Raw genomic sequence first — 14,289 nt, forward strand, 5'->3', positions numbered from 1 at the left:
TGCTCTGGTGAGTTCTCCTGAGGAGAAAAAACCTCTACTGTCAACATGTTAGCATGCAGCAGAATTCTGTTCCACTGGGGAAAAAATGGAATCAAAAAATATATATGTAAAAGAAAGCAAAGAACAAAAAGGTTTCTATCCAAAAGGAATGATGAGCAATTTAAATTTGACACTTTAAAAATAAAGTGTCCAGTAAATAGTCGCTAATTGAATTCATGGCAGATGTGTGATGCTCAGGTGTCTCCTCTCTTCGAAGGTCTGTATCACTTCTCAGTACCAGAGGACGTGGTTCTTGGCACTGCCATAGGGAAGGTGAAGGCCAATGACCAGGACATTGGTGAAAATGCACAGTCATCATATGACATCATTGATGGAGATGGAACAGCTCTCTTCGAGATCACTTCTGACGCCCAGGCCCAGGATGGCATTATAAGACTAAGAAAGGTAAATGAAAGGAGATGATGAACTTGAGTTTTGAAGTTTGTGGGAGTTGGGTGATCTCCTTGACATAATCTTGATGCTGGTAGAGATTTAGCTTCTTTCTTTATTTTTGTATAGCACTGGGTTGTAGGCCAGAGGTGTGAGGGTTGAGAGGATTCACCAGAGACAAAGTGAGGAGCAGAACAAGCAGATTGACTGAAACACTGCTGAGGGGAGCAGTGGTTGAGACTGGAGAGTTCTACTGCGCCATGTGAGTCAGCAATTTGTCCAGGATCAAGCTCGTGCTGCAGTGATAGTGCTGAGACTTAACCCTTAGCTTAGAGGAAGGCCCGGTTTAGCTTCTTTAGTCTTGAAAAAATACAACCCTTCTTATACCTCATACTCCTGACCCACTTCCCATTTCAGCAAAGCCCAGTAAACCCTTCCCATGGTGGTATAAGCCTCCCATCTCATTCATTAGTTTTCTCTGGGTCTGTCTTGGTGCTCTTTCCTAATCCACACAAAGTTGCTTCATTCCTGTATTGCACACTCCAGCTATCTGAAGGCAGCCCTCAAACAGTAAGGGACAGAGACTGAAGAACAACTCCTGTTCTTTGCAGACATTATTCTGAAGTGTAGTGTCCAGTTCATAAGAAGATTCCCAGTGAGGAGACGCCATAGTTGCTCACAGAGTGGCAAATCTTATGTATTTAATCCTCCTCTATGTCACTCTCCTCATTTCTGCGCTCTTGCCTCAGGGGAATATCTCCACAAAATAGGTTGAAAATCCTTAATTCTTTATTGTAGACTTTCAGGGAAACTCAAGGACAGGGCAGTAGCTTCCATTTTCTGGCTAGTTACGGCACAGGGAAGAAAAGATCAGCCCAGCTACCGTGAGGTGCTCCAGACTATGTGTCAGAAGTCCAGCAATGATAGTAAATGATGACTTTGCCTCACTCCTGGATGTGGAGCTAGCACTGGAGAAAGAAACATCTCCATCAATTGCTGATATTTGCCACTCCTTTTGCCAGAAACCACTTTGTTGCTGTTGTGTGTATAGGGGGTGGTAAATATCTACACAATATTTGCTATATTTCTCAACATGTCTTCAACAATATTTTGTTCAATATTGTTCTCCGTGAACAATAGTCATGAAGTAGTACAGATTAATTTTGAGGTTACTTAAGTTGTGCATATTGAAGAAGAAAGATAGCAGGCCATGCTCTTGGGAGCTGCTCTCTTCTCTTGCTGCCCCGACCAGTGTGACTTGGCACGACTCTAACCTTCTGTCTGATTCTCGAGATCCCACGTGACAAAGGCATGTGCCTTCAATGGTCGTGTTCTTAAACCCCCAAGAGAGGTGTCAAAAAGGGGAGCCCGGGATTTTCTGGACATATTTTTATATGCCTGTTAAATCTCAAAAACCTAATTTGGAGAGTCTGCATTGATTTTAAAAAATGGTTGAGCAGTACTACCTTTAATACCTGGCTCAAATTTAGGATTAAGAGTTGCAAAGTATTTAAAAACTCATGCCTGAAATAGAGGACAGTATAATTATACTTGAGTCAATTACTGCATAACCCAGAGCTAGTTTCCTTGGTTAATGATTCCTAATGTCATTTTTATTGTTATTATTAACTGCTATTCGTTGTTACCATAAGGTGCTTTTATAAGCTGGAGCAGTTAGCGATTTGCTGTATTTTTATTCACTGTTACTCATAAACTTGAAATCATGTACCACTCATGTTGACATCAAGAAGCACTGTATTTTAACTCCTGAGAATAATGTATTGGGAGTCAGATTTGCACAGCTCATGGGTTCTCTTAACTTCTTTCTCACAAAATACCAAGGGCACCAGGATATTTAAGTATTTAATGTTGAGCTAAAAATTAAGCAGAGCGTCATCTGTTATACTCACCAGTGTATGAAGAATTTGAAATGACAAAATTGTTACAGTAGGGGTGATTGGCAAATTGTGAAAGTGCTGATGTCGAATGATCTATTCATGAGTAGTAATTTCAGGATAGACAAGGAAGTGAGTATCTGCCTTGTTTACTAGAAAATATTTTTAAAAAAGCAAGCTCTAGTCAAAATGGATTTGACTATAAAAATCAGCACAAAAATCAGAAATAAAAATATATATTTAAGCATGTACAGGAGTTCTGAAAGAGTTCACTAATGCCAACTTGTGTTCCAGCTTATTTTTTTTCCAATCTGCATTGCAGATTGAAAGTTCTCTTTCTTATAAGAAATTGCAATGCAAATCTAACTTGTCTCTTTGAGCCTGGCAGACCTGCATCCCTTGAATCTGGAATATTCTGAGTTGCTGAGCATTAGACAGTAAAGATTCTGATGTAGACGAGCCTCTGGTTATTTAAAAGGGGGGTGTGCTCTTGTATATAATTCTGCCTACCAAGGTATTAACTAGAGTCTCTGGGATTTTTTTTTTCAAAGATTTTACTTATTTGTACATACAGAACTGGGGTACAGGCCAGAGGCTCAGGGGCAGCGAGAGGCCTCACCAGAGACAGAGTGGGGAACAGGACAGGCAGATCGACGAACTACACTGCTGAGGGGAGCAGCGGGCGGGTCAGGAGAGGTCTGCCACTCCATGTGGTCACCTCCGTAGTACGCAGGAATCGAACTCATGCAGAAGCGGCTTTTAGATTCTCAGTGCTGTGCTTTAACCCGCTGCATCACCAGGGAGGGCCGTCTCTGAGATTTTTAAGAAAAGAAGGATTACTTTGTAGAAACATTGTTCGTAATGGTGCTATGAGGTAATTTCCACTTGCTTTTAAGTGGTTGGTGGAAACACTGTCCGTTTTAGTTCTCGTTCTTCTTTCTAAGTAGAAACACGAGTAGACAGACCCTCCAGCTTCACAGCACATAGCTTGTAACAGAGGCCTTCTAGGAATGCCCTTAAAAATCATAAACCCCATATTTGCCACATGATCAGTAGAGCAGCAATGTTCTGGAAGCGAAATAAGAAAACACTCTTTGTTGGGATTAGTGCTAAATTATGCTTCATTATGTCTCCTTGGACTAAACAATGATTATTTCTAGTTCTTTACATTTCACACACTGTTGCAGAAATGATAAAATATTCTTCCCAGCTAGAGATTGTGCTCGATGTTGCCTTATCTCCTACCAGCAGAGACCGATTAACTGGCTGATTGGTATGCAGGTCATGCCATCACTAGTAAAATTTTATTATGACTCTGAAGTGAAATTTTGATGGCACAATTCATGACTGTGAATATTTTGTGAATTCCGAGTGAAATGAGCAAAACAAAACAAAACAATAGGAGATTAGATTCACTGAGCTTGTATAATAAACAGATATCAATAAATGCCTGTAAAATTTACAGGTTGAATCTAGAGGACTGGAGAGTGATCCCATTAAGGCTCACGAATGGGCTTGATTGCACATAACTATCATCCATCAGCATTACACTCATTTGTTCTTGCTGCTGTGGTCATTAGTGAGAAACATTCATCTTTGTCATTTCTTAACAGCCTCTGGACTTTGAGACCAAAAAATCCTATACACTGAAAGTAGAGGCCACCAATGTCCACATTGACCCACGTTTCAGTGCCAGGGGACCCTTTAAAGATACGGCAACTGTTAAAATTGTTGTTGAAGATGCTGATGAACCTCCTGTCTTCTCTTCACCAACTTACCTCCTTGAAGTTCATGAAAATGCTGCTCTCAACTCCGTGATCGGACAAGTGACTGCTCGTGACCCGGATATCACTTCCAGTCCTATAAGGTATTGCTCTTTTAAAAGTAATTCTGGCTGCATCCGATGGCAAGCAAATCAATTCCAAATGCTATTCTGTGTATTTTCTGTGTGGCTGCCTTTGGGAGTATGCTCACGTGACCCAGGCATTTTGGTCAAAGGTACTTTGTGTGTGGATGTGTGTGTGTTTGTTTGTGTATGAGATGTATGTGTCTATGCACACTTAACTGCTAACAGCTATGAGCAGTGTCCAAAGCCAGGGCATAAAATTATTTCAGCTTTCAGATTGCTCCCCAAAATGCAAAATTGCAAATGTTTTACAGTACATTTGAGTGGATCTTTTATATTCTTTTGCATGTTTGTTTTTTATTTCTTTTTTGCATTTGGAAAGTTTGCTACCTTGTCTTTTTTCCTCGGGTAATCACAGGGAATTACATATAGGCATTTTGAGGCACGAGGCCACTGTCTCAATGCATTAAGAGGTGCCTATCTTATTTTTGTATTTGGCTGTGAAATTATCTCCTGATGATGACCATTTATGATGGGTCAGCATATCTGGATTGGTAACTTTTAGACCAAATCTTTCTCTGCCATTTCAAAGATACATTTTGTTTATGCTTTCGCCATTCAGAATTTTCTACCTGAGACGAGAAATAATCCTTTATAAAAGTTTGTCTGCCTTTTTTCTTTTTTAGAAGAGACTCGATTCTGGTTTTTTTGCTTTTGAACTGTATACATCTTTTCTCTTTTGCTGGTCACCCAAATGACAGCCTAGGAACTCAAGCTAAATAGCTTTCTTCCAAAAAATAAATAAATAAATAACACTGAAAATCTATAACTTGCACACTGGTCTCCAAGGGTGAAGTGTTAGCTAATGATGTGTTTGAGTGTGGATTTCAAATATTGGCTTAGAAGTGTTTGTTGGAAAAAAAAAAAAAAAAAGGAGAGACAAGAAAGCTAGATACAGGAATACAGATTTAGAGAACTAACTAGTTAATCTAAAAGTTACAGGTCATCCCATACCTACCTCATTTCATTTGTAAATCAATAGGTATATTGGGTGTCTACTTATTTTATTCTCATAAACCCTAGACAATGAGCTTTGTGGAGGTTTTGTTTTTTTTATTATATTTAGTGTGTCAAATTCTTATTACTGATGGGATGCTGAAACTCTATGACCGGAAATAAAACCAGGCAGAACAGTTATTAACCACCCTCTACCCCCACAAATAATTTAGGCAAATAATTGAGTTTAGGCAAATAATTGAGTTTAGGCAAAAAAAAAAAAAGTATTATTTTCGAATCCAGAGAATTTTTTTAGCAGAGGCATTTCTAAATTCAGGATTATAGAGTATGTATTGGACAGCCTACAAAATAACTTTCTTTCACAAGCCTCAACCCCTAAAAAGGTAAAACTCCCCCAGGGATTTTCTCAGTTCTAAAGAATTTCAAGAAAACAAAGAAATACAGAGTGTTCTGCATCTGGCCAATAGAGTTGTCTCTGTTACAGGGAAAATTATCAAATATGAGGATACAAAGCAGGAAATGTCCTGAGCTATACATTCTCAGGGGTGGTCATTTCCTGACTTCATGGGTAACTGAGTAGTTCAATGACCACTTTCCTCATGTCTCCAGAATGTGAACCGGTCCCACTCCTGGGACCAAGTTTCACACTGATGTGCCAAGATTTCCACTGTTGTAAGCAAGGAAGACAGAAGTGGTCTGTCTTTGGCTCTGGAGTACCTCACACTAATGGCACTTAGTGAATGTGGGAACTCACGCACAGGACAGTGATGTATGAACTCCAGACATCTAATCCAAACAGTGGGTATAGACGTCCCATGCAGAGAGATGTCCTTTTTTTTTTTTAATTTTTACTCATTTTTTTGTACAGTATTTCACTTATTTCCTCAAGTGGAATCCCCATAAAACTCGCACTACCAGGTTACCCATAAACTGTCACCATAGACTCTTATGTGTTTATCTCCCCTATTTTGACCCTTCTCGCTCCCCCTCTCCTGCTATATGTCTTGGACTTATAATTTGCCTGCTAGCTTTATCTTTTTTTTTTTCCCCCTTATCCCTTACTTGGAATCCTCTGCATTCCTCCTATAAGTGAAACCATCCAGTACTTTTCTTTTTCCTTCTGACTTATTTCTCTAAGCATAATTCCTTTCAGTTCCTTCCATGTTGCTGCAGATGGCATGACTTTACATTTTTATTGCTGAGTAATATTCCATTGTGAATATCGACTCCATCTTCTTGATCCAGTCATGTGTTTTGGGCATTTAGGCTGTTTCCATATCCTGGCTATTATAAATAGTCCTGCAATAAGCATAGGGGTACTGAAGTACTTGTTTCCTTTCAAATTAATGTTTTTGTGTCCTTTGGGTAGTTTCTTAGGAGTAGAATCACTGGGTCACAGGGTAGTAACTTGAGGGTCCTCCACACAGCTTTCCATAATGATTAGATCAGTTTGCATTCCCACCAGCAGTGGAAGAGGCTTCTTTTTCTTTTCTTTTTTTCAATGTGAGATGTTATCTCATTGTGATTTTGATGTGCATTTCCCTGATTATAAGTGATATTGAACATTTTTTCATATAACTGTTGGCCATTTGCATTTCCTCTTTGGATAAGCGTCTTTTTAGCTCATCCCATTTTCTGACTGGGTTGTTTATTTTTGTTGCATCATGCAAGCTCTTTGTAGATTTTTGAAATCAGTTCCCTATCAGTTGAATGGAGTACAAATATTTTCTTCCAATCATTAGGGTGTCTCTTTGTTTTGGTTATTTTTCTTTTGCTACACAAAGCTTTTTAGTTACATGTAGTTTCAGCTATTGCATGAGATATATTCTTAATCAACTGGAGATGATCTTTGAGGAATTTTCCTTGAAAATTCATATTGGCCAACAAACTGGGCAAAAAGTCCAGCTTCATAGGCCCCTGCATTTTTGTCCTTCTTCTTATCTACCCATTTACAGATGTACAAATGGAGATTTACTGACAATAATTCAAGCTCACAGGACATCAGTGATGACAATCTTTATAGTTGATGTTACTGTTACCACTATGGTTCATTCTCCCCACTAAGGTGAAAGGCAGGTGTAGAGAAAAGCTTGAATCTGCTTGGCAAGGACTAGCCAACCGGAAGCATTTTGTTTTCAGGCAAGGTGAGGGGGATCTCTGACTGTATCGCCAGATAGAGATGGACAGATGAAGTAACCCTCAATGACATGGACATGCCTGTACTTCTGATAGATATTGGGCAATGCTTTGGCATCTATGCTTTGGCATCTATAGCACAGAAGGGTTGAATATTGTTTGAAAGCTTTTACAACTGGGCTTGGCACTTTTAATCAGAAGCCAGCCCCACACGGGTCTGACTGGAGGTATATGGCTCCATGGGATAAGAGTGTAAGAATCACCGCTGCATTTTTCTGCATCTGTTCCGCATTTCTGCAGTAGTTTTTAACTACACACACACACACACACACACACACACACACACACACACACACACCATTGGGTTACAGAGAACAGCTTTTATCCTTCTATGCACAATTGGTTAATTTGAGTAGGAAATTAAATTACCTGACTAGCCAGAGTAATGCATAGTTCCTTATGAGTCTAGCAGACAGATTTAGTACCATTTAACCTTTTTAAACAGAACTAGAGGACAGGGATATTCAGGGAATTACCAAGTAACAAATGGCTACACATTGTTGTTACTTGAGATCTTTTGCTTTTCTAGGCTGACAAGAATGTACCATCTTTTAGGGGAATGTTTATTTGTCACCCAGCAAGTAAGAGGCATTGATGGTGGCATCTGCCACATTCAAACTTGCTCTCATCTATTGACTGGTCAGTGCGCACATCCCAGCCTCTATTTAGAATATCACCCTGTCAAACTGAAACATTATTTATTTTAAAATTCTTATGTTTATGTCTTTATCTAACCTGTATGTCTGCCTCTAACTTCTCTTCCAAGAGAAAATACACAGTAATTAAAGAAAATATTCATCGTCTCCCTCTTTCTTTTTCTTTCCCTTCCAGGAACATTAATTAAGCATTTGTTAATTTATTTACTACTACATGTAATATATATGTGTGTGTGCGTGTGTGTGTGTGTGTGTGTAACACATATGCCTATTGTGTGTGTGTGTATATATATGTATACATACAGAGCACACATATTTATAACATAGATGTGCATATAGAGAACAAACATGCATTTTTTAAAATGGGCATATTTTATTGCATATAATCTTTTTGGTGTAATAAAATTGTGGTGCAAATCACAGGTGCAGAGGGTAAGAGAACTCACCAGAGAAAGTGGGGAGTAGAACAGGCAGATCGACTGAAATACACTGCTGACGGAAGCAGTGGGTGAGACAAGAAAGGTGTGCTGCACCACGTGGGTCACCTCCCTGGCCGGGGATTAAACTCAAGCTCTCGAGGTGGCAGTGCTGAGTAAAGTGTAAAGTTTATTTAAGATTATGTTTTGAACAGACCAAAGCTCAAACCCTTTCACTGTTACTCCCACTCAGGCAGCTTGATCCTAGAATTCTGAGACTGTTACCCCATTTATAAAATGGGATAGTAACAACTTCCTCACAAGGCTAGGAGATAACGAGATGAAGTTATTAATTAAAAATGTGGCAATGTTAGCATTAATAAAAACAGTTAATGAAAGGTAAGTCAGCGGCCTTATCTTCCTTCAAATGGAAATTAAAAACCTCCTATTGGGCCCTCCCTGGTGGCACAGTGGGTTAAAGCGCAGCACTAAGAAACTTAAGTCAATTCCGCATGAGTTCGATCCCCACCTGCCCCGGAGGAGATCCACATGGCATGGCGACCTCTGCTGACCCGCCTGCTGCTCCCCTCAGCAGTTTACTTCATTGATCTGCCTGTTCTGCTCCCCACTCTGTTCCTGGTGAATCCTCTCACCCTCCGCATCTCTGGCCTGTACACCAGTTCTGTATGAATGAATAAATAAATCTTAAAAAAAAAAAAAAAAAAAAAACCTCCCACTTATCCTAGCAGGTATTTTCCTACTAACAGTTGCTGATTCTATCAGATTTGCGGTTCCTTCTTTAGCAGTTACATGCTAAATAGTCTAATTAACATCACTTAGTTGAATTTGCCCCTGCAACTGCTGTGAATATTGCTACTAATGAGTGCTTACTATATGGCAGGGATGTGCGAAATAAACTCCTTTCATTCTCTAACACCTCTATGACTATGATGTAATATACAACCTACTCATTATCGTCCTTTAACAGATGAGGAAACTGAGAATAAAATGACGTGTTTACCTAGTAACACACAAGGCTGAGCTTGATCTGTGTTGGTGCCTGGGTGTTTGTAAGAATCCAATACCTGCTCTCTCTCACCAGTGATTTCCATGACTCCTCCTGTTGAGATAAATGAGCAGGACCAATTTTGAATGAAATCATTGAGTATTCATTTTTCAAATAGTCTTATTCAAATACAGGATGCCCACCAAGAGAGAAGGAATTAGCCAGAATGAAGGTTGAGTAATGTTCCTGCTTCCTGCAGCCAGCCCTGACCTAGGGGTTTGTTACTGCAGGCTGGGAACCAAATTGTGAGTGAGGAAAAGGAAAAATGCTGTTGTTACTTGATCAATCAAGCTTTGTGCAAAATTCCTATGTTGTACTACTAATGCTCACAAAACCGCTTTATAGAGAAGGGCGCCAGAGGGGTCTGTAAGGTGAGTTTCTGCTCATAGGGATATACACATGGTTGGTGTATAAGGATTTGCACGTACACTTCTTTATTTATTCATTTATTTTTTACGTCGTTCTTCATTTTGTGCATTTTTCCATCTCAATTGTAGTCCTCATGGGCTTCCTACCACCAGTTCACTCGTCTGCCATCACCCTACTCCTGTGCCCTCTTCCCATCCTAGTTCTTTAACACATTTCCCTTTCTACCCCTAACATGTGTCTGGTTAATAGTTGTTGTTTTTGTTTATACTTTACTGCATATGCTTCTCTCTCTCTCTCTCCCCCACCTCCCCAGCCCGATCCTTTATGTTCCTGCTATGAGTGAAACCATCCGGTATTTTTCCTTTTCTTTTGGGCTTATTTCACTAAATATGATCCCTTCCAGCTCCATCCATGTTGCTGCAAAAGGCATGAATTTATCTTTTTTGATTGCAGAGTAACACTTCTTAACAGAAGGAAGTAATAGAAAAACTAAAGGAGACATCACAAGGGTAAACCCTGACTCTCACAAGGAGCTGGGGGCAGAAAGGATTAACATGACCACTAACCCAGCCTTAGAAATCAAGGTCCTGGGGCTGCAGTGCCTTCTCATAAGGCATAAGATTCAAGCAGGTAACAGAGCCCTCTATCAGACTGCCGTAGGACGCACAGACCTGAGGGCAAAGATACAGAGATTCGACCCACTGGTTCATTGTGAAATCTCTGCTCCCTTAGAATTCTGTATAGTTATCCAAAATCAGCAGCACACAGGCCACTTCTCAAAGGAATGAGCCCATCCCAAGGAGAACAGGACTATAGCAGGGCAGTGTCTGACTGGCTCGGGGCCTCAGTCCTTTGACCCCCTGTGCCTATGCAGATTCTTCTTTTTACCCACTCTCACCCTCTGCGGGGCAGCAGCCTCCTGCCCGCCTGTGACCTGTACCTGCCAGGCTCCTCTGCACTGACCTCCTCAGCAGAGGCGGCTCTCCTAAGGCTGCCTGCCTGCAACCATGCAAGCTTCTCTCTGCAAACCTGACCCTTTCAGGGCCACCCTTCCTGACTGCTTGTGTCTAAGCAAATGTCCTTTTCTCCTCTGTCCCTGCTCCTAATAAACCTGCTCTTGAAATATAACTAACATTGGTGGCTCCTGGAGAAACTGTCCGGGAAACTCTCTGTGTGCTGCTGAGAGGGGAGCTCTGGTGAAACCTTTTCCAGAGTGAACCCAAGGACCCCGCACTCCAAACTCATCTCCAAAAACTACATCACTTTTTACCACTGAGCCTCTGTCTGTGCCCTTGTGCTGATTCCTGACATCTTGGATGAGAAGTAAGATGATGATAGCTGATGGCCACTGAGCCTATTCTTGGTGACCGATACCCTGGGTTTCTGTGCAGCCAATTATTCATAGATCAGGTAAAGATTTCTTGCTGAGAGAGCATACTAAGTCAGTACATTCATACAAATCTGCGGTGGTCTCCAATTTATCTCAAATATGTGTTTGATGTTACCATGGCATTACAACGGCAATGTTTTCAGAGAGTTGTTCCTCTTTCTTTCAGAGCATTTACCTTGAGTGACTGCACGGATTGCTTAAATTAAAAGTGGGGACAATGGCCATTCAGCCAGCAAAGTAGGTTGACACACAATCAGAGTGGCCACAGTGCTGTGTTGTCTTAATTCCTCTCTTGAATGAAGTACCTATTCTACACAAGAGCCACCTCCCCCACACCGTCCCTCCAACCTCCCCCCCCCCACACACACACAATTATCTTCTGGCATTTTTATATTTCACCTCAGTTACAGGCTTGCTGCTAATGAGCTCCTTTGCTGAAAACACTCCTTAGGGTCTTGGTATTAGATGATGCTAAAGTGGAAATATTTGCTACTGCTCAGAACCTGAATTCCTTTGGAGAGTAGACTGCATATTGACCAACTCGCTCTTCAATCTTGCAATGGCTCTCATTTTTTTTTGGTAAGGGCCTAGACTTTGTTTTTTTTTTTTCCATTTGTGACAAGGATACTTAACATGAGATTGACCCTCTTAACAGATTTTTAAGTGTGCAATACAATATGGTTAAGAAAGCACAATGGAATTTACTCATCATAAATGTGCACCTGCCCCTCTTCACACTCCCAACCACCATCCCTGGCAGCTTATACTGCATGCTGTGCTGCCAAGACTTTATTTTAGATCCCTCAGCTCAATGGAATCATGGTGTATTTTTCCTCTTGTGATTGGATCATTTGACTGAGCATAATTCCTCCTGGTGCATCCGTGTGGTCATGTAGGCCTCTTTATCAAGCTGAGTACTATTTCCTTCTGTCTACCTACCACATTTTCTTGGTCTACTCATCTGTTGCTGAATATTTAGGTATTTTCTCTATCTTGACTGTCATAAATAGTGCTGTAGTGAATATGGAGGGCTAATAGAGCCTTGGAACCCTGGTATCAGTACATCTTTCTATATTTTATTCTTGTCTGCTTTTATTTTTTGAATATATTCATTACATTACTATTCATTTTGTACAATGTGTGAAATTCCCACCACTAAGTCACCCATGCACCATCATCATAGTCCATCATAGTCCCTTATGCTGTTCGCCACCCTTGTCTAGTCCACTAAATATATATATATATATATATACATTCTTCATCATTTTCTTTCTCATCTCAGTTGTAATCCCCATGGACTTCCCACCACCAATTGACTCATGTGCCATCATCATAGTCCCGTGTGCTCTTCCTATCGCAGTTTTGATCCTGTTTGCCTCTCCACTCCCATAGAATGCCTCTGGTTTATGGTTGTTTGTTGATTTTAGTTTTTACTTTATTACAATTATTTTTTCCCTGACCCCTTACACTCCTTCTATGAGTGAAAGCATCCAGTATTTTTCTTTTTCTTTCTAGCTGATTTCAGTAAGTATGATTCCTTCCAGCTCCATTCATGTTGCCACAAATGGCATGAGCTTATCCTTTTTGATTGCTGAGTAATATTCCATTAAGTATGTAGACCACATCTTCTTAATCCAGTCATCTATTTTGGGGCATTTGGGTTAATTTCACATCTTCCCTGTTGTAAATAGTGCAGTGATAAACATAGGGGTACAAATGTCCTTTTGAATTAATGTTTGTGTGTAATTTGGGTAGACAGTATCAGTTATTTTTGATAAATATCTAGAAGTGGGATTACTGAGCCCCATGGTAATTCTACTTTCATTTCTCTTAGGAACTTTATTACTGTTTTCCATAGTGACTGCACCCTGTGCGTTCCTGCCAATGGTTCACAAACGTCTAGTACAATGTCCTCATCTTAAAAATAATCGGAGCTTGGTCTTTTAATTCTTGCAGTCTTGGCCTGATTAAACTTTGATTGTCTTCCAATTCAAAAGTACCAACTCTTCCAAATCAGTGTTTCAAAAAGATCACCTGCTAATTCAACTAATTGTAATGAATGAATGAATTCAGTCATGCATTCACTGAGTTATGTAGCTGTTTAATCATGTATTCACATCTGTATGTGTGTGTTGTTTATGTATGTATGTGAGCATAAACAGTGTGCTTTATGGTGAGGATTAATTTGAAGTGTGGATTTTACATTCATCTTTTCTCACTTTTTATTTTCCCTTTTTCTCTCGCTCACTATCTCTCTCAAGAAATGTTTTGGGTAGAAAAAGGCCTCCTGTTTCTCCTTAGAGGAATAATAAATAAGATGTGATGCAAAGACCTTAGAATTCTAGGACCAGCAGAATTCAGATAATATTATTTATTAAAGCAGTTAGAGCAACCAGTGGAGCAATTAGAGGCAAAAAGCTGAAAACTTGTAGATGGAATTTTTGATACTCAAAGTGCATGTGAGAAAATGTTAAAATGGTTTCTTTAGGCATAATAACAAAAGCTAGAATGAAATTAAGCAGTGAGAAAGAAACAGTTGGAGTTCAGTGAAATATAATAACTGATTCATAACTAAGGGCTTTATTTCATTATATGTGGCTCTAAATAGCATCTTCACTTGCAGTTGGCTCAAAATTGTATCTTCCAATAAATTTTCCATATAGAGTCTGCAAACCAATGTTTAGCAAAACATTTTTTATAGTATAAAAGTGCATTTATGCCTATTAGATTTGAAGGAAAAAATGGATCGACTTTGTTTTTCTCCAAGACCAGAATCTCCCTGTGATCTAAAGAACACTCTTAAGACTAACAACCTGGCCAGTTTGAATTTGAGTTTCTTTGCACTAGAACTTCACAGGTCATTTGCCAATTTTTTATTTTTGAATTTATTTTTTTATTTTTTTTTAAAGATTTATTTATTTGTACATACAGAACTGGGGTACAGGCCAGAGGTTCAGGGGCGGTGAGAGGCTTTACCAGAGACAGAGTGGGGAGCAGAACAGGCAGATC

At 39.8% G+C, this 14,289-nt stretch overlaps 1 protein-coding gene across 1 annotated transcript in view; it reads left to right on the plus strand.

Moving 5' to 3' along the window:
• CDH8 (cadherin 8, type 2) overlaps positions 1-14,289 on the plus strand; it is a 349,844-nt gene that overhangs the window by 200,126 nt on the left and 135,429 nt on the right. The window contains exons 6-7 of the mRNA XM_004690505.2: positions 257-444; positions 3,938-4,191. Coding sequence (XP_004690562.1) covers positions 257-444; positions 3,938-4,191 — 442 coding nt within the window. The remainder of the gene's footprint in view (positions 1-256; positions 445-3,937; positions 4,192-14,289) is intronic.

The sequence above is a fragment of the Condylura cristata genome, unplaced genomic scaffold (genome assembly GCF_000260355.1).
Source record: "Condylura cristata isolate star-nosed mole 26May11 unplaced genomic scaffold, ConCri1.0 scaffold00028, whole genome shotgun sequence".
In the NCBI taxonomy this organism is placed as follows: domain Eukaryota; kingdom Metazoa; phylum Chordata; class Mammalia; order Eulipotyphla; family Talpidae; genus Condylura; species Condylura cristata.